This window comes from Bacillus rossius, chromosome 1, assembly GCF_032445375.1.
Source record: "Bacillus rossius redtenbacheri isolate Brsri chromosome 1, Brsri_v3, whole genome shotgun sequence".
Classification (NCBI taxonomy): domain Eukaryota; kingdom Metazoa; phylum Arthropoda; class Insecta; order Phasmatodea; family Bacillidae; genus Bacillus; species Bacillus rossius.
This window is the reverse complement of record NC_086330.1, coordinates 234323674-234341227: the sequence shown is the minus strand read 5'-3', so window position 1 is coordinate 234341227 and position 17554 is coordinate 234323674. Positions and strand designations below refer to the sequence as shown.

Genomic DNA, 17554 nt, shown 5'->3' with positions numbered 1-17554 from the left:
TTTCAGACTTCAGGATATTGAAAAAGACTTTAATTTCCATGTAGGTTTATTGTGTGTATGTTTTTTTTGCAAGTGTAAATTGAATGAAGTAAAATGTTTTTATTTTTATTACTTTCAATTGATTAAACTTTAATGACCAGTTACAGATATTTATGACACTAATTTTGAGGTTAAGCAATTTTACTAAAGCATTCCAGCCAAGCAGGTTGCCAGCGAGAGACGCTTCTCTTCTGCTGGAAAAACTATCTCCAATCGTAGAGCTAATTTAACTCCTGAACGTGCAGAACAAATTATTGTTCTGAATGATAGATTAAACAGAATTTAATACTCTGTGACAATCTCTCAGAATTATTGTGCTGAAAAGTGGAAATGTTGAAACAATGTGAATGTACTTTTCAAACAACATGATTTTTGGTGCTAAGTTTGTTGAAGCTCAGTAAGGTCTCCAGAAAAATTGACAAGGGTGAAATTTTTCCAAAGATATGTTACACTTACACAAACATATACTTGGTTATGTTAGTTGGATGATATCAGTTACTAATGAACCAATGGAAACAGGTAAGATTCAATGAAAAAAAATGTTATTTTTTTTCTAGCAGTGCAAAATGTAAACACACTCTGTAAATAGTTACCCAAAATTAATAAGCCCACTTCATTTTAATACTTTATTCAAACATGATACTAAGTTTAAGATAAAAATAATTTCCCAAAAGTGTAACTGTACCACAAAAGCTCGAGCTCGGCTCGAAGTAAAATTCTTAGGCTCGCAGACCTCTAGCTTATTTATAGAAAAAATCCTAACCGCTAATCTGTACTAAAACTGAAATTTCTCAAGAAAAAATTGTTGTCTTTATATACACTTATACCAGAAATGTACCAAACTACATGTGATAAAGTCAAGGGACTTTTAGTGCAAGCAGAATACATCTCACTTACATTAGATATGTGGACATCATCTATTAAAAGATTCGGGTTTGGGTACGAGATTCGGCAATTCCAGTCGAGGATTCGAGTTAGGATTCGGATTCGAGGAAATCAGGATTCGCCCCATCCCTATATTAAAACTTAAAAAAAAAAATAGTTGGTAACTACAAAATATTGTTCCGTCGGATGTTGAATTTCGTTTTCAGATTTCCGTGGATACATGAATCACTGTACTCACAGATAATGCCTGAATGCCTTAAATCCACCAAGTCGGATTCTACAGCAATTGATGAAGTGACCAGATTCTTAAGTGATCCTACAGTTAACCCAGAAATAAACATTCTCGAATACTGGAAAACTGTCTGCGTGTTCACCCAGGCTACATAAACTGTCCAAAAAATATTTGTGTTCACCACCTGCGACAGTGTTCTCTGAACGTTTGTTCAGCACTGCAGGAAACATATGTGACCAAAAACGGAATCTTCTTGATCCAGACCGTGTCAAAATCCTTGTTTTTTTAAATAAAAATTTAAAGGGTTAAATAATCCTGCATAATGTTTAATTTTTTCTCTTAACTTATAAATTATTTTATAATTAACCCTTGAGAACTGGATTCGGATTCGAGGGGTGGATTCGAGGTACTGTTTGGGATTCGGATTTGAGATTCGAATTCGAGAAAAATGGGATTCGAACCATCACTAGTTCCGATAAATCGAAAATCGGGTATTACATTGTGTATGACTTTCTGTTGTATTTTTTTAAATCTACATATGCGTGGCTATCAAAATTAATTATTTTTTTTAAATAAAATAACTAATACTCTAAAAACAATACAACTGAAAATTATTATGTGCAATGTTCCTTTAAACTTATGTGACACCCGATGAAAATTTTTCCTGGTGTCAATGGTAGGTAAGGTTATAGCTGAAGGACTATGTGGTCACATTAGTGGAATGGAAAAAGGGTGGGAAGAATGGAAGCAATTGAACTGTGAGAACATGAAGGGTGATGATCCATTAACCTCAGCATTAGCACAAGCACAAGGAACAACACACCTGTACTTTCCCGTAGTCTGCGTCCAGGGTTTTCGTAATCTTGGCAAGAGTTGAATCTGCTCTTATAATGACCTTGGTAATAGCAAGGCTCTGTGTTGTGGATTGAGAAGGTTCTGGCCTCTGAACCACAGCAGTTACCGGCTCCCTACAACAGCAACCTCACACATGCGTGACCTCACACAACAGGAACACAGAAGTGAAACTGGCCAGCAACATGGCAGAACACAATAGACCAATCACTGCCCAGAAAGGAACTGCTCAGGTATGAGGTCCGGCCAATATGATATCTATCATAGCAGGATTGTTCCCACAGCTCAACTCAGCCAATATAAGACAGAGTACACTCATGTAAATGGAGCAGCCCCTACATTTCGCTTCTACATGCCCAAGTATTCTGCGACCTGACCTTTATAATGTCATCATCATCATCATTTCCTCTACATAAAACTGAACATCAAAGTAATTTTTTGATCTGCTCCAGAAAACTGCTACATACAGTAAATCCCTTAAATTTTCCCAAGGTACATAGAAATTTAAACTTACAAACATGAAAACAATTCTTTAAAGGGGTAAAATTGTACGTGTTTACAGGTGCAAATTTTTTTAATTTATTATGCAGGAAATTTTCTTACCTGACATTTTTTTAAATAAGGTTTTACTGTACCTCAATATACTCTAAGGCCAGAAAAATGCACACCTCCTGTGTAACCACCCTAGCAGTCAAATGGCTAGCTCATAAAGACCTACATTTGATGACTGCCCACGAACTACACAACCAGCCTCGGTCTTGCAATTTAAGTCTTGTCAAGAGAAATATGGTCACTATGTACAAAATATTCATGGCACACTAAAATCAAGTCTGGAATATTTTTTTTTAACACCAAACTGAAGCTTGTGAATCATATGTGTGAATATCATGCAACTGGCAATACCTATTGCAAGCAGAGATAGTTTATCTACACATACTCATTTACTTTTTAAACATGAACTGTGTACAACAGTGCTTTAAAAACTTTTTCTACTGCCACATTAAATAAAATATTTTACTAACTCGGTGACCCGAAATTACCAGCAACTTCATTTAGGCACAATAAATTGAGTTTTTTTTTTCTTTCACTCTTGCAAGATTTTATTACATATGACTCCACACTATTTTTATATGATACATTTATCCTAAGAAATGGGCTACACGACTGCCCCAGCGAAAGCCGGTTTTATAACCACTTGTGTAACCACTACTGCTAATACGAGAATTACTTTCTTGCTTTACTTGAAGATGAGTTGATCGACCCAGAGGCTGGTGGGAACCCCAGCCATAGCCATAGGGAGATGGCAGTGGCGCGTTTAGGGCGTACTAGGCAAGACAACACTGCAGTAGTCCGCCATTGCCTTCCATAGCATGGAGGTGGACAACACATGACAGTCCTCAACCCAGAAGGAAATTTTCTGTGAGTGAAATATTGTCAACACCGCAGCCAGAAACTCTAACCACTGAGCAAACTGGTTGTTTTACTTGAAGGTTACACAAATTACAAATTGTAGAAGTAAAAACGTATTTTATCTTCTAGGCTACTGCAAACCCTTTTTATACAAATTGATTATGTTATTTAACATCAAATTATTCACAAATATCAAACATTTTTTAAAATCTAATTCAAACATATGGTGAAATTTCTTTCTCTCACAAATCATAGTAGTCCACGAAACTTTAATGCATAATAGTGGTGTAAAATTTTAAGTTTGAATAATTTTTGTTGATCCAACTGATCATATGCATAAAAATAGTAATTTTAAATCAATTTTAATCTTAATTACAGATTGCATATTAGTTTTACATTAAAAAAATTGTATTTATTATGTTGCAGAAAACAAATACAAATAATTCACAAAATCTTCCTTTTTTCATTTTTTTTTGAATGAGTACCTATTCGTAATGAATAATAATAAAAAAAAATTATTTAATATGAAATGTCAAATGAAATATGAAATTATTGTTGAATACAGGATATTTTTTTGTAACAATGGCAGACGCCAACCACGCACCTCTTGGCGTTGTACTGAGCCACGTGTGTCTCGCTGACAAGGCCGATCTTTACCAGCTCGTTCAGGAGACACTCGATGCAGTTGCTGCTGCACTTGACGTCCATCACGTCCAACAACGGCGTGTACTGCAGCAGCAGGTCGAAGGCATCCACCACATCCTGGGAGAACTCCTGCTTTTCCTCCGCGCTCTCGCCTGCAGGGAACATTCACTCCTTAACTTTCCCGCACACTCTCACGCAACGTGGCTAGACAACCATTACTTTTCCAGGTTTGGGAATAAAATTGCCTGAACACTGATATTAGTTAGTCACCAATAACTATAAAAATTCAAAATCGTGACTCATAGGCATATTACATTTCACTGTTGCAACAGGCAACTATCAATTATTTTACTGTTCTTATGTCGGTAATACTTGGATACAGGTTCAAAAGGGGAAAGAAAGGATATGTATGTGAAACTAATAAAAATCATAATAAGACTCTGCTATAACTTTAATTTCTCATTAACCCAATTATTACACATACTTCCTGACTACCTAAGATATTACCTCACTTTTCCCTATTGCTGAAAATTCCCTGATTTCTCCAGGTTTTTCCTGTTTCTAGCCACCTTATCACATGTGGTGATGACCATGAACTGAATTCCAACAGCCTGCCATGACTTAAATTTCGAGCCCTGAGTGGTTTGGGGCCCACTCTGTTCTTAGAGATCCCGTCTCCTTACTCTCCTTAAGCCTTCGTGCTTTCTTACTCTTATTAGACCCGGAACCAATGTTAAATCAAACCAAAATCAAACCAACCATAAAACTCACAACCACACAGCTCTAGTTCAAATATTGGTACGCTGACAACGATACCACTTGAGATCAGAAGGAGATTAATTTGCACAATCAGATTAGTTTGGTTCAGTTGGCAGCAGTACTAAGCATTTACAAAATGATTTTGGCAATATTAATCAAATTAACATTTACATATTGATAACAAGTTTTTACCTTTAAGAGTGAAGTGAAGTTGCCTCAGTATATGTGGTACTTTCAAGAAGAGAAAAGCTCCCCAATTTGACTCCTCGTTGGTGCCCATCATATCATTCAAGCTCATGAGACACGCACGAATTATCTCACAATACAAGCGGGATGTACTGTAGCCCTGTAAATATTTCCCAACAAATGCAGTACAGTTGCTTACCAGCCAAACATTCCAAACTCTACTTCTGTATTTCTTATGGTGTTATTGTCTATGGAACAACACTAGGGTGTCACTAAATAACAAAGACTATTTAATTACAACTAGAGTTGGGACGATACCACACTTTCGATACTCGATTCTGTATTGTTTTTTCAGTTCGATACTTTCGATACTTTCGATACTCAAGGGAAAAATATTTTCCCATTAAGTAACAACTATTACAAATAACATAAATTAGTTTTAAACAATATAAATTCCCTCTTTATTACAAAAATACAAACTGCAAACAACTTCAAAGACTTGAGTATAAAAATCAATATAAAAAATAGAAGCCAAATAAAAACTCTCTTCAAGAGAGTTAGCCCTTTATTTTCCAGTACACTTTTTTTTACCGCGAACAAATGTGAATAAAGATAACAAGCTCTTAAATAAAATTGCCGAAAACAATGATAGTTCGCGCTGGTGGCGCCAATTTACGTCACTATACGACCGCGGCAATTGAAAACATTCATAATATCGACACAAATCTCTGGTACTTACCATACACGAGAGACGAGACACGTACTTACTCTATGATGTTGACTGTTATTACTAGACGTGTTATTGTTACTATTGCGACGGATTGCGAGTGGAGTCAATTAATGTTAATTTTAAGTGCTCAATATTTCTACATTTTTTTTTTTTTTTAAATTTACTGTGAATTCAATGTCAGAAGTGTTACGTACGAAAAACGTAACTTCTTGAACACGAAACAAAAACAACTTAACCTTTCTTTACCATTTGTTTACTATTGGCAAGTTGCAGTAACGACTTATATAATTATAATTTATTCTGATGTAAGCCTATTGGTTATAATTAGGGCTAATAAGCTGTTCTAGAAGTAGTTGTATTTTGTACGATGGCGACTCAAAACTTAATTCAATACAAATGAACAATCATTCCGGTATCGAAAAACTGTATCGAACTTACAGTTTCGATACTCGATACTTTGCGATACCATTAAGTATCGAAGGTATCGACTATCGATGTATCGAAATATCGAAAATCCCATCACTAATTACAACCTTTGAAAATTTAGCAGGATAATGACAACCAATAATACACAATATTATTGCACATTAACAATATTTAACCAAACACTCTTTTATTTAAAAATGTTCATTTTTCTGAAGGAAAAAAAACCTTCATAAATAACAGTATTTGACATCTTATTTCTGAGGTCCTCTTTTATTCCAAGTAATGTTCAAGAACGGGTGATTCCATATCAAATCAGCATACATTCTACCTGACCCTCTTAGATTCCAATCATTTTTTTGTTCATAGTTTACCTGCATGAAGAAAATGGAAAATATTTTTTTATAGGTTTTTTGCGTAGTTTTTCCCCAATTAATTTAGCAACTTTAAAAATAACACAAATTTTGCATGTTTCTGATCTAGAAAAATATTTGCTATTCGGGAATGGTTCATGTTATAAAGTTTAAACTGGTTTCATTTTAAAGTTTTTTAATGGGCTTTCATATGACATAACTCAATAGGGGGTTGCTTCATTACAAAATACAAAAAATATATATAATGGAAAATCCCAAATTTGGTTTTCTCAAAAAGATATAATTTAAAATTTTTTTTTTAATTCCAAAAAAAATGGCTGCACCATTTTTATTTTACCTATTAAAAATCATTATGGGTTCATTAAACATGCAGCATAAATCTATGGTATACATTAAGAAAAGGTATTTAATAGTAGCAATTTTTGTTCATTTATTTCCTTTTAACCACATTTAAGTACTCGCATACAAAGACATTTATAAGAATATAAATTTACACAAGAATTTAAATTTACATTTATATGCTGCTAACCAAACGTAACAGGTAGCACTTATATAAATGATACAAGTAGGCTGTATTGAAGTGCCTTTATTTCTCTTTGAATACTGTGAGATAAGAAAAGATGGATGGAGATGATCCTGCAGGGTGTAAAAATGTCAGTTTGATTCCATGTGCCTTTTCGTCTTATGCCAAAAAATAAGCCAGCCACCATCTGTCACTGTAAACTGCTACGATGTAACCAAATAGCTCACTTAGAACAAGTATGTCCTTAGATGCCACAGAACACTAGAGGTGTAAAAGTAACGAAAAAAAGTGTACCCGTATGTATTCGTTACTATAACAATTAGTACTCGTTACTTTCGTATCGTTACTCGTTACTTCTGATACCGCATAACATGCTATGTTATCTAACAGCAACGAATCGAGTCGTATTTCGTACGCTTACAGTATGACGTCGCGTAAATAATAATAAATTGAATATAAACAATTTAAATATTTGATAATTAACAGCTTTTGTTAACCAAGAAACAATTAAATCTCATTAGAGCGGCTTTATTATAATATATCATTTAAGATAAGAACATAAAACGTGAAAATACGCGATAATAAAAAACAAAAACATACATATTTCTAATTTGTAAAAAATACTTTCTTACGTTGTTTCTGTTCCAATCTAAAACTTTGTCTACACACACAATACCTTTAATAAAAGTAAAAACTTGGACGATGAATTTCCAAATTATACTTTTATTAATAAACAAACATCGTTCTTTGTAACGAATAAGCGCGCGCATGCGTAAAACATACGAAAGATGCGAGTAACGAAATGCATTCGTGTGTAACGTTTCGTTACTCGTTACTAGATGCCGCACCCGTTACTCAGTAACGAATACATACGGTTTGCTACAGCTCTACAGAACACTCTCAACCTAGGTTTCAGAAAAAGAAAAAGATATTGCTAAAACTTTAATTTTACCCTCTCTCTACTGATATTAAAGGATGTAGTTTTATGGTACCAGGAATGGTACATGAAGAGCTAAACCTATTTGTCAAGAATTCTGTTGCAAAGTACTCTTCATGCGTAGCAAGGGTAAAGTTATAACCAAAAATGTTTTCTTTTGCCCAATCATGGAGTCTTCTTGGAGTCATTATTTGGTCTTAAATCTTTCTTGTGGTGACACAATTTCAGAAAGTTCTTCTTGTGTTTATATTGTGCACTAGACCCATATGAAAATTATAATATATTTGTGGCAGCTCTCTTTAATCTCCGCTTCAAAAAGTTTAAAAGTTTATTCTGAAACAAATAGAGAGCAACTGTGTTAGACAGTCATAAATCATAACAAAACTCAATTGTTTGATTTTCCCTTCGGACAAATGCTAGCAACAGACTGAGCTATTCATAATTTTAGTGGAGGTGATGACATACATGTCTGGGCTTGTTATATAGGGAGGGGTTTTCTTGAATGACTCGTATAACCACGGATATACCTTTCACGGTGATATGAGTTTGTCAGGAGATATAGATTTCTATGTCTGTCTAACTTCCCTTCAAGCTTAGGAATTTATACTACCTGCATCTAGTCAGCTTAGTTGAAAAACTACTCACCCTACCAATAAACACTTACATCACTTTTGACCAGTGTTATTTAGTACATCACCCTTCACATTACCTGATAGATAAGTAATCACTTCTCTTGCGATTCTTTTCCTTCCTTCAGTTTAAAAACACAAATTATGCAGTCAGGCACAAAACTGCTCTCGAGATATGGTGATATTGTACGTTTTGACACATATGACACGTAAAATTGATGAACACCCTCAAACATGTCAAACATGTTTAGATGATGCAGGTATTACTTTTCTCTAATTTCTTTCATTGCCAAAATCTCAGCCATAGCTAGTCATGTTTTTTTAGTAAGAATGAGCCATAACAGAGACTATATATAGTCTCAGGTTAGCCTACTACCATTATTTATGTAAATGCTGCCTGTTAAAATTGTTAAGTAGCCTAATAAATACAACATATATAAATTCTTATCAATTACTTTGAATGCAAGTACTTAAAACATCAAAATTTGTACTATAGAGTAGTTAAAAGTAAAAAAAATTAACAAAAATTTGTAATATTAAATACCTGCGCTTAATCTATACCTAGGGGTATGCACTTTTCGTGTTTATTTGTTCACAGAATTCGAGGTTATTTTTCTGGAAAATCGGTGTTATTTTTCTCTGAAAGGGAGGTTATTTTGACTACCAAAATGGATAACAGTAATACCAATTTCATATCTCAAGTGTCGTGAAAATTGTTTTAACGTTTTAACACTTAATACACACCAAATACTAACTACTTAATATTAAAAAGATGACATTTAAAGAGGTATAATTAAAATTGAATGTCCAGTATTTGGAGAAGTATGAAGTTATTTCTGTACTCACTGAATTGTTCACTTCAAACCATTGGCAAACTGCTTACTGTAACTTACCGCTTCAAAATATTATTACAACACTTAATCAACACAGCAAACAATATTTTAAATGAAAGTTAACTTAAAATAAATGAATGAATATTAAAAACAACACAGTAAGTAGGCTACGCTCACTAAGTTATTCACACTTTCTGTTGCCCGTTTCTTATGTTTTTCACTGCCAATATGCTTCGCACACGTATCTTTGCGGTCCCATGTCACAGACACATTACAAAAACAAAATAAAATGGTTTTTTCATCGCTTGCATACAAATCGTGTTGTGAAAACTCTCCGTCCCGTTGTTTGGCAGTCAATACAGGTTTCGGCATTTTTGTCAACAAAAGTAGCTAATTACGGTAAATTAACGAATTTTTGTTAAAAATATTTATTACTTCGGATAAGTATGTAGGCCTACGCCACGTAAGTATTAGAGCACAACTACCACGCCACGCAAGTTCAATTCATACCGTTTACAAGTTTGTCATATTCAACCACGCGCGGGACGGCCGTAAACAGCTTTGTTTTGTTGTCACTTCGTGTGAGTTTGCGTGAGCGAGACTGCGCGCGCAACCTACCGGCTGCCAGCTGCACTGCTGCTGCTGATTGCATCATTGTGTGAGCTCAGTGGAGCTCAGCGAGTAACGACGTGTTGTGTAGCTACTGCGTATTTGTTTGATGTTTTGTGTACAAGTGTATCAAACTATACTCATGTCTTTGCTTACATCGTTCAACTTATTCAAAACATTCAATTTCGCCTCTGTACATGTTTACACCGTTTTTCTTACCATAAATACTAAAAACATCGTCACATGTTCGCGTGTGAGAGGAAGCAGCGTATCGTACTCTAGTTGAATTATGGCGGCCGTGTTGATTTACTAATTCTGAACCAGGTTAGGCCTACGTTACGGACTTTGTCAGAAGTACGTATTTTTAGCATAGTTTAATCAAATAGTTATGGATATCGGGTTTATTTGTTTTCAAACGTTAAGATTCGCGTAAAAATAGTATCCTATAATGTGGATATCGGGTTTATTCGTTTTAAACTGTTAAAATTCGCGTAAAAATGGTTTTATTCCAAATTCGTGTTTATTCGGTTTAAAATGTCAAAATTCGCGTAAAAAATAGTTTTATCGCAAATGCGAATTTTGCATACCCCTATCTATACCATATGCCTCATATCTCAAGAACCCATAATGACCCAAAAAGATTTTTAATAGGTAAAATTAGAATAGTGAAACCAATTTTTGGGAATTTTATAAATTTTTAATATTGTAAATTGAGTAAACCGAATTTGGGATTGTAAGCAGTCAGACTGTTTGCAGTTTTATTTTATATTTATTATTATTTATTTATCTTTTATCTTTATTATTGTTCTAAACTAATTTGCATCATTTTGTGATAAATCATATTAAATGCAATAATTTTTGTATGTTAGGAGGACAACCATTTGACAGTCATATAACACAACACTACATCTTATCACAGAATAAACAGTAACAGAAGCGACAAAGTGGGTTTACCCGCGTACTCGCTCATCGTTTGTTTACTTTTCGGTCGCCATCTTTTCGGGGCGCGTTTAGCCAATGCTGGGATAGCAGTTTAGTCGGATTTGAATTAAGTACTGTATTAGTTAGTGATTGCGAGTGAATTCTGGAATTGTAAATGATTTAATTATGTAGGCTTCACATTTGCGTACATTGATTAACATTATGCAAGGTTTTTTTTGTTTTGTATTGACGTCTAATATCTTTGTACAAACGTGTACACACAGAAGATCTGACAAGATGGACAAAATAAACTAAACAAAATGACAATGATATGTTGTCCTCCCATTAAGAGCTAAAATTTACAGACAAGAAAGTTTCTTCAGTTAGTGTCAATAAGAAAATGGTTAAGTAAACTTAAATGTTAAATTAATTTGTGTTATGAGATTCTACTTATTTAACAAGCCAAAAAAAGTAGGTAGCTATTTAGGCCTAAATTAGAAATACCTAGATATGATGTGCATTTACAAAGTTTATTATGAGTATGTAAATACATATTTTATACGTGTTAACTACATAACGTAGGGGCCAATTAAAAGCAACGACTTAAAGAAATTCACTCTAAACAATATTACATTAGGCCTACAGGAAAATAAATCACACGTATGTTAAGTGTGGCATTTATAATATAAATGGCATATTAAATTATAGACAAAAATCACTCTACATTTTGATTACTGTAGTCTTAGGTGCATTGTGGCAAATAATAAATAAGTAAAGGCATCGAGACACGTTGCATGGCAGTAAGCACAGAGTTACACAAATATCACGCATTCTTTCCAGCAAACGAGATGGACAAGACGCCTACTGGCTTTCAATCATTATTTAATAACATGTCGATGAGTTACACCAAAAATTATGCATTCTTTCTGAAATAAATTTGTTCGGCATTTACTGCCCAATTCCCTGAATCACGGAACACAAGGCTAGAATGCGCACGAACTAGCTTATTTATTCCAATACAAAAGAATAATGTTGATTTGAATCATGCATGAATACTCTAAATACTATGAATTCAAACATATTTGTGAAATTACGACGAATTATTGTATTTACTACCACACAAACTGTTCATTAAATCATACGCCCATTACTTTCAATGGGAAAACATTGTTTATTGACGTGACGTCTAATAAATCGATGAACGCCGGCTGCACGCACGAAAAAGTGTCCCACTACGGATGTCCCACTACGGATGTTTCGTGTTTGCTCATTGTACGCATGTGTGGCATCTCTCTTCATGCTCATTGTACGCATGCGCGGCATCTCTCTTCCACTCGATTGGAACAACCATCGATTTGACTTTTCAATCATATTTTCGTCGTTTGAATTATTAATATTATGTAATTTAACGATCGTCTACCGATTGTCAGCACATTTGGTACGGTTATTTAAAAGTAATGTTGAATATTCAAATACGTTTTGAACCAACAATGGAGTTTTACAGTTACACATAATAATTCAAATTACACCCGGGATCTTTTGCACAATGTTTTAAAAATATTGTAACACATTATAAATAAGTTTGGTGTATTTGGGATGCGTATTTGTTATCAAATCGTGTTATAAAAACGAAATAATATTATTCCCCTACCCTGAAAAAAGTTTATAAATATATATATATGTCATTTGAAACTACTTATTTGTATGTATGGCCTCGTGGTCTTGCGGTCAGCATCGCAAACTTTCAATCCAAAGGATGTCGGTTCGAATTCTGGCAGGTGTAAAATTTTTTTTGTACTTCTAAAAATAAATACGGCGTACACAACATTTCAATAGTAATAAATATATTTGAATTAATGAATAATGCAACTAAAAGTAAATTTATTAATTAAATTGTAGATTTCATTTCACTCCTTTGTATCCATACAAAATAGTGATAATTAAATAAAAATGATTCAAATTAAAAAAAAAAATTTCTTCCTCAAAGAATATAATATTTTTAATGCCTAAATGGTTTGGTTGCAGAAGCCTATTACGGCTCAGTCTCAGGCCGAATATGATATTTCCTTTTCTTCTGGATCAATCATTTCATCAATGTTTTGTTATGACGTCACGTTAAACTATCGTCCGTAAACCGACTTTACAGACAACCAATTTTTTTACATTCGTGTACGCCCTGAGAGCATCAGATTGCTGGTACGCACTAACCAAGGATAAAAACCACATTTTGTCGCTTCTGTTACCAATTGTTTATTCAGTGATCTTATATAGTTTCAGGGTCTTCTGAATTCTTATTCCTTGGAGTTTTATTCATTTTGTCATAGCTTTGCAAACACACATTGATATTTTATTCCTTACTCTTTTCACCTTTCAACTACCTTGCCATTGAGGAATGACTGGGAAAAACTTACAGCTCTTTGGTTGCTGTGAGCAACCAAATTCAACAGCATATTATTTTTAGAAGATAGAAATAGGAGAGAAGCCTTCGATATTGCTTGGGGGTCATTTCATGTCAAATCACCTAGAGCCATGTGCTCCAAGGTTACAGATTTTGTTCAAATTTTTTTTATGCATACATACTTATAACATGAGTAACTGTAAATTATTTTAGAATTTCTAATTAAAACTGGAAGAATGAGAAATTTTCGAAACTTTCCGTTTTTGAGCAAATAATGTTCTCCGACGATCTTCATCAGTACACTTAAATTACTATAAAACCCACAATTTTCATGCTATCTAGCTCATTTAAAATGCAAGTAAAAGTGAATATTTCATACTTTGTAGATGTTGACAGAGAAGTAACAAATTCCATCACAAAAATTTTACACTGAGCATGCAATACAATTTTAAGCTATTTTGCATCTTTGCTCGCTCAATACCATAACGCATAACTCAACAACCACAATGAGCACTAGCTTGAAAATTTATTTTTACATACACATTAGCATTAGGTAACTATATTTGAAAAATGAAAAGGGTCTTTTTTGTGGTTTTTAAATTATTAAATTTTTATTACTGAGGTATGTAATAATGCCCAAATCCAAAGTAATTGCAACATAAAAAAATTAAAAATAATTGAAATTAAATTGGGTTTACCAAATAATATGCTAAATACAAATCTCGCTATTTTTGGCAAAGAAACTTACCAAAGTAACTTCGTACTGGGTCCAGATAATGTTACTTAGTGTTTATAGACTATATGCACATCTCACTACTCTGTCATATTGTATGCCAATTCTTCAATAATTTTCTGTTCATCGGGTTGTAGTGTATATGTCCTGCCTGATGATGATGATGTTGAAGGAACTTGAACTTCTTTAATACAGTTTTCATAAGACACCCAGCAGCAGTCATCCTTAAGTGGCCAGTGAAATGTTGACGAAGGACCGCAAGGATGCATGAACTGTACTTCAGCATTTCTTCCAAAATCTGGCACTTCAAGTATTTTACCTACCCACCACTTTTGTTGATATTTAACCGCAAAATATTTCTCTGGAAGAATATTCATCACTTCTGCATGTTATTGTACACCAACTACTGCTGTAAAAGATTTTTCAGAAACAGAAACTCGTTTAACAATCAAAGTTTTTTCATCAGTAGGTTTGAAGTATTGATTTTCTTAGTGCCTGCAATGGATGTTGCATTTGCATATCGTTCGATAAGAAAGTTCTCATTATACTCTATTTCAACCACAGATGTGTAAAAAAACTTCAATTCCTTTTATATTTTCTTTAGCAAATTTGAATAAATCCTCAGAGTTTAAAATTTGTCTGTCAACAGTTCTCTGAAGACTGGCTCTTATAGCCAGTCGTTTGATTGTACCACCCACTCCATCACATGCATTTTTGCCATGGCTGGTGGCAAAGAAGCTCCACTCAGCAGATAGACCATGGTCTTCTTGATGGAAACACAAGTTAATAAAATTTTTATAGTTTTTGTACTGTGCAGCACTACCATCACTGAAGTAAAATACATGACTCAAATGTGGTAGTTCTCTTCGTAAGTGCTGTAATAATGACTTTTGGAAAGTGAAAAATGCTGTTGTGTCATGCTGAAGGCAGTTACTTATGAAGCAGAATGATTTTGAGTTCAAGACATCATCACTATCAGTATAATAAACAACAAATGGATGTAAGGTAACTTGAATGTTTTGCCAATGGAAACCTTGTGCAGCATTTTGCAAAATACAGGTGTATTTTTCTGCAAAGTCAGCTATAATGAGGCAAGAGTTTCTATCTAATTTAATTTTTATTTGCTTTAGGTACCGACTTTGCGACTTGGCTGTGAAATGATGTTTAGTCAAAAACACCAATTTATCTATTAGCAGATCAACAAAATCATCAGCAGACTTGGTCAGTGTTTCAAGCGATTCACGGTCAGTGTGAATCCATTGTTTGAAAACCATAATGTCTTATGTTTCAAAAATTTCTAATTGCATAAGGTACTCACGAAGTACTGACATTTGGATAATTAGGACATGTGTGAAGCATGCATTCTTCTGAATGAAGGTCACATACCAATTTATGCAGGAGCTCTTGATATGGTATGTTTAAATGAATACTCTGCATCATTAATTTCATATTTTAGTGATAGGTACACACGCACACTGAATGAATACAGCGACTGCTTAGAGTTACACATTCTTTTGGACGCAATTTACAAAACAGTAAAACCTCATTAAGGTTTTGTTCTTTAAAAGACAAATAAACATCTTTTAAATTACGCAAAATTAGCCTTTTTGTTTATAATTCTCTTTTTCCGTGTTCACTTGGTACAGACACGCAGTCTTTTGTGTTGGAAGAAACTACTTATCTCATCGTCACAGTAGCAATCTTTCACCTTCTTTACTAACTTTTCACTTAGACAATGACCTTTCCTTTTGTCTATACTACCTAAAACTCCATAATTGTCTAGAACATTTCTAGCCTTTTTTACCATATATTAATTTGTGTGAAAAAAATTAACAGTTTGTTGAATACACCTAGATTGCAGGACAAGTGTCAGTATTTAAATTTTTTCAATAATTTCACTTGTTTTAAATTTTTCTCTTAATCTATCCATGAGGCAACTGTAATCAATACACTGTATGCTTGAATCACTGGCAGTGTTTACAGAGTCTTCAATGGGAAAAGCTTTACTTGCTATTTCTGTAAAACTAGCTGATAAATGCTGAGCCTTACTTTTCAAGTATGCACTTCTTTCCTCCTGCTTCCTTTTAGTAACTTTTACTGGAGAAGAACCAATTAGTTTACAACTTTTATTCAGTTTTTCCAGGACCTGAGAAGGGGTATCTGATTCATAGTCACTGTCTGAAACACTGTTATCGCTGTTGCTAGTCGCAGACACTACTAAATTTTCTACAGGTTATACAAATTTGGTGCCTGGTAAAAGTTTCACCGTGGTCTGATATTTTTTGAAAATGTAACTGAAACACCCTTGAGACAGTTTCTAACATTTTTTTTTGTGTTTTTTAAATGGGTCACAACAAATTCTCTGGCGATCTTCAAATTTTGTAAGAAATGTACACCTATGTTGGTAACATATGTTTTCAATATTGTGACAATTAGTTTTTAACCTTAAAAGTTCCTGTTCACTTTCACCAAATTCAGAAAAGCACATTTTTGTTTACACTCTGTGTGAGGTGAGCAGTTTTCTTGGAGATGCAGGCCAACTGAGCACTTGTTCATTATTTTAAACTACTGTGTGCAGCAACTAGAAAACTGTGAAATACTCCGTTAAGACTCTGAAACTCATAACTTCTGGACATACAACCTATTCACATTAGAAGCCAGTGAGAGACTAGCTAGTATTGGGCAAGAAGGCAGAAGTTTACTTATCAGCACAGTTATCATATGTTTTCTGCTTAGCCAGCAGGAGAGAGCCAGCACAGCTAGAGATAAAAGTGAAGGATCACTGGGTGACTCAAATGTATGGAAACACATCATTCCCTCTAACATGTTACTGAATTGTGATGTAGTAGCAGCTCATTCACAAATTAATGCCAGACCAACATTACAATATGTTCAAAAATATTTTTTTTTTTTAGAATAAACCAAGTTTTACTGATTTGCATATGAGATTGGAAAACACAAAGCTGATTAAAAAATACTTTATAATAGTGCATTAGCTAGTTAAATAAACAGAATAAGAGCTTAATACATTTTATGCATGGAAAAGTATTAAAGGCGTGAAATGTGCATCAACATAATGAAATTAAAAGTCTAAATATAGCTTGATAAAAATAAAAATATAATATAATAAATTGCTTATATTTAATATTGTAAATTAAATTAAATATTCATGATAAACATAGTACATTACAAGATTGAGGAAGTTTTAAATCTTAAAATTTGGGCCATGTGTATTTTAAAGCAACACAATAGTGTTTCATATACTGTATTACCTTGGTAAGATACATTAAAAAAACATTAGAGTGAAACTCTGTTAAGACGTTTTTCAAGGGACTGTCGAGAAGAAACTTCTTACCTGGGAAAACTTCTTACAAGGGAAAAGGAAACTATCCTCTTTTTCATAGCTTACTATCAGTATAATTGAATAAATTTACAA

The 17554-nt window shown here is 33.7% G+C and overlaps 1 protein-coding gene across 1 annotated transcript in view; it reads right to left on the bottom strand.

Moving 5' to 3' along the window:
* The window catches only part of LOC134527366 (mediator of RNA polymerase II transcription subunit 24), a 154688-nt gene that overhangs the window by 89441 nt on the left and 47693 nt on the right, over positions 1–17554 (bottom strand). The window contains exons 7-9 of the mRNA XM_063359987.1: positions 5015–5168; positions 4023–4215; positions 1980–2124 (exon numbers count right to left, since the gene is read on the bottom strand). Coding sequence (XP_063216057.1) covers positions 1980–2124; positions 4023–4215; positions 5015–5168 — 492 coding nt within the window. The remainder of the gene's footprint in view (positions 1–1979; positions 2125–4022; positions 4216–5014; positions 5169–17554) is intronic.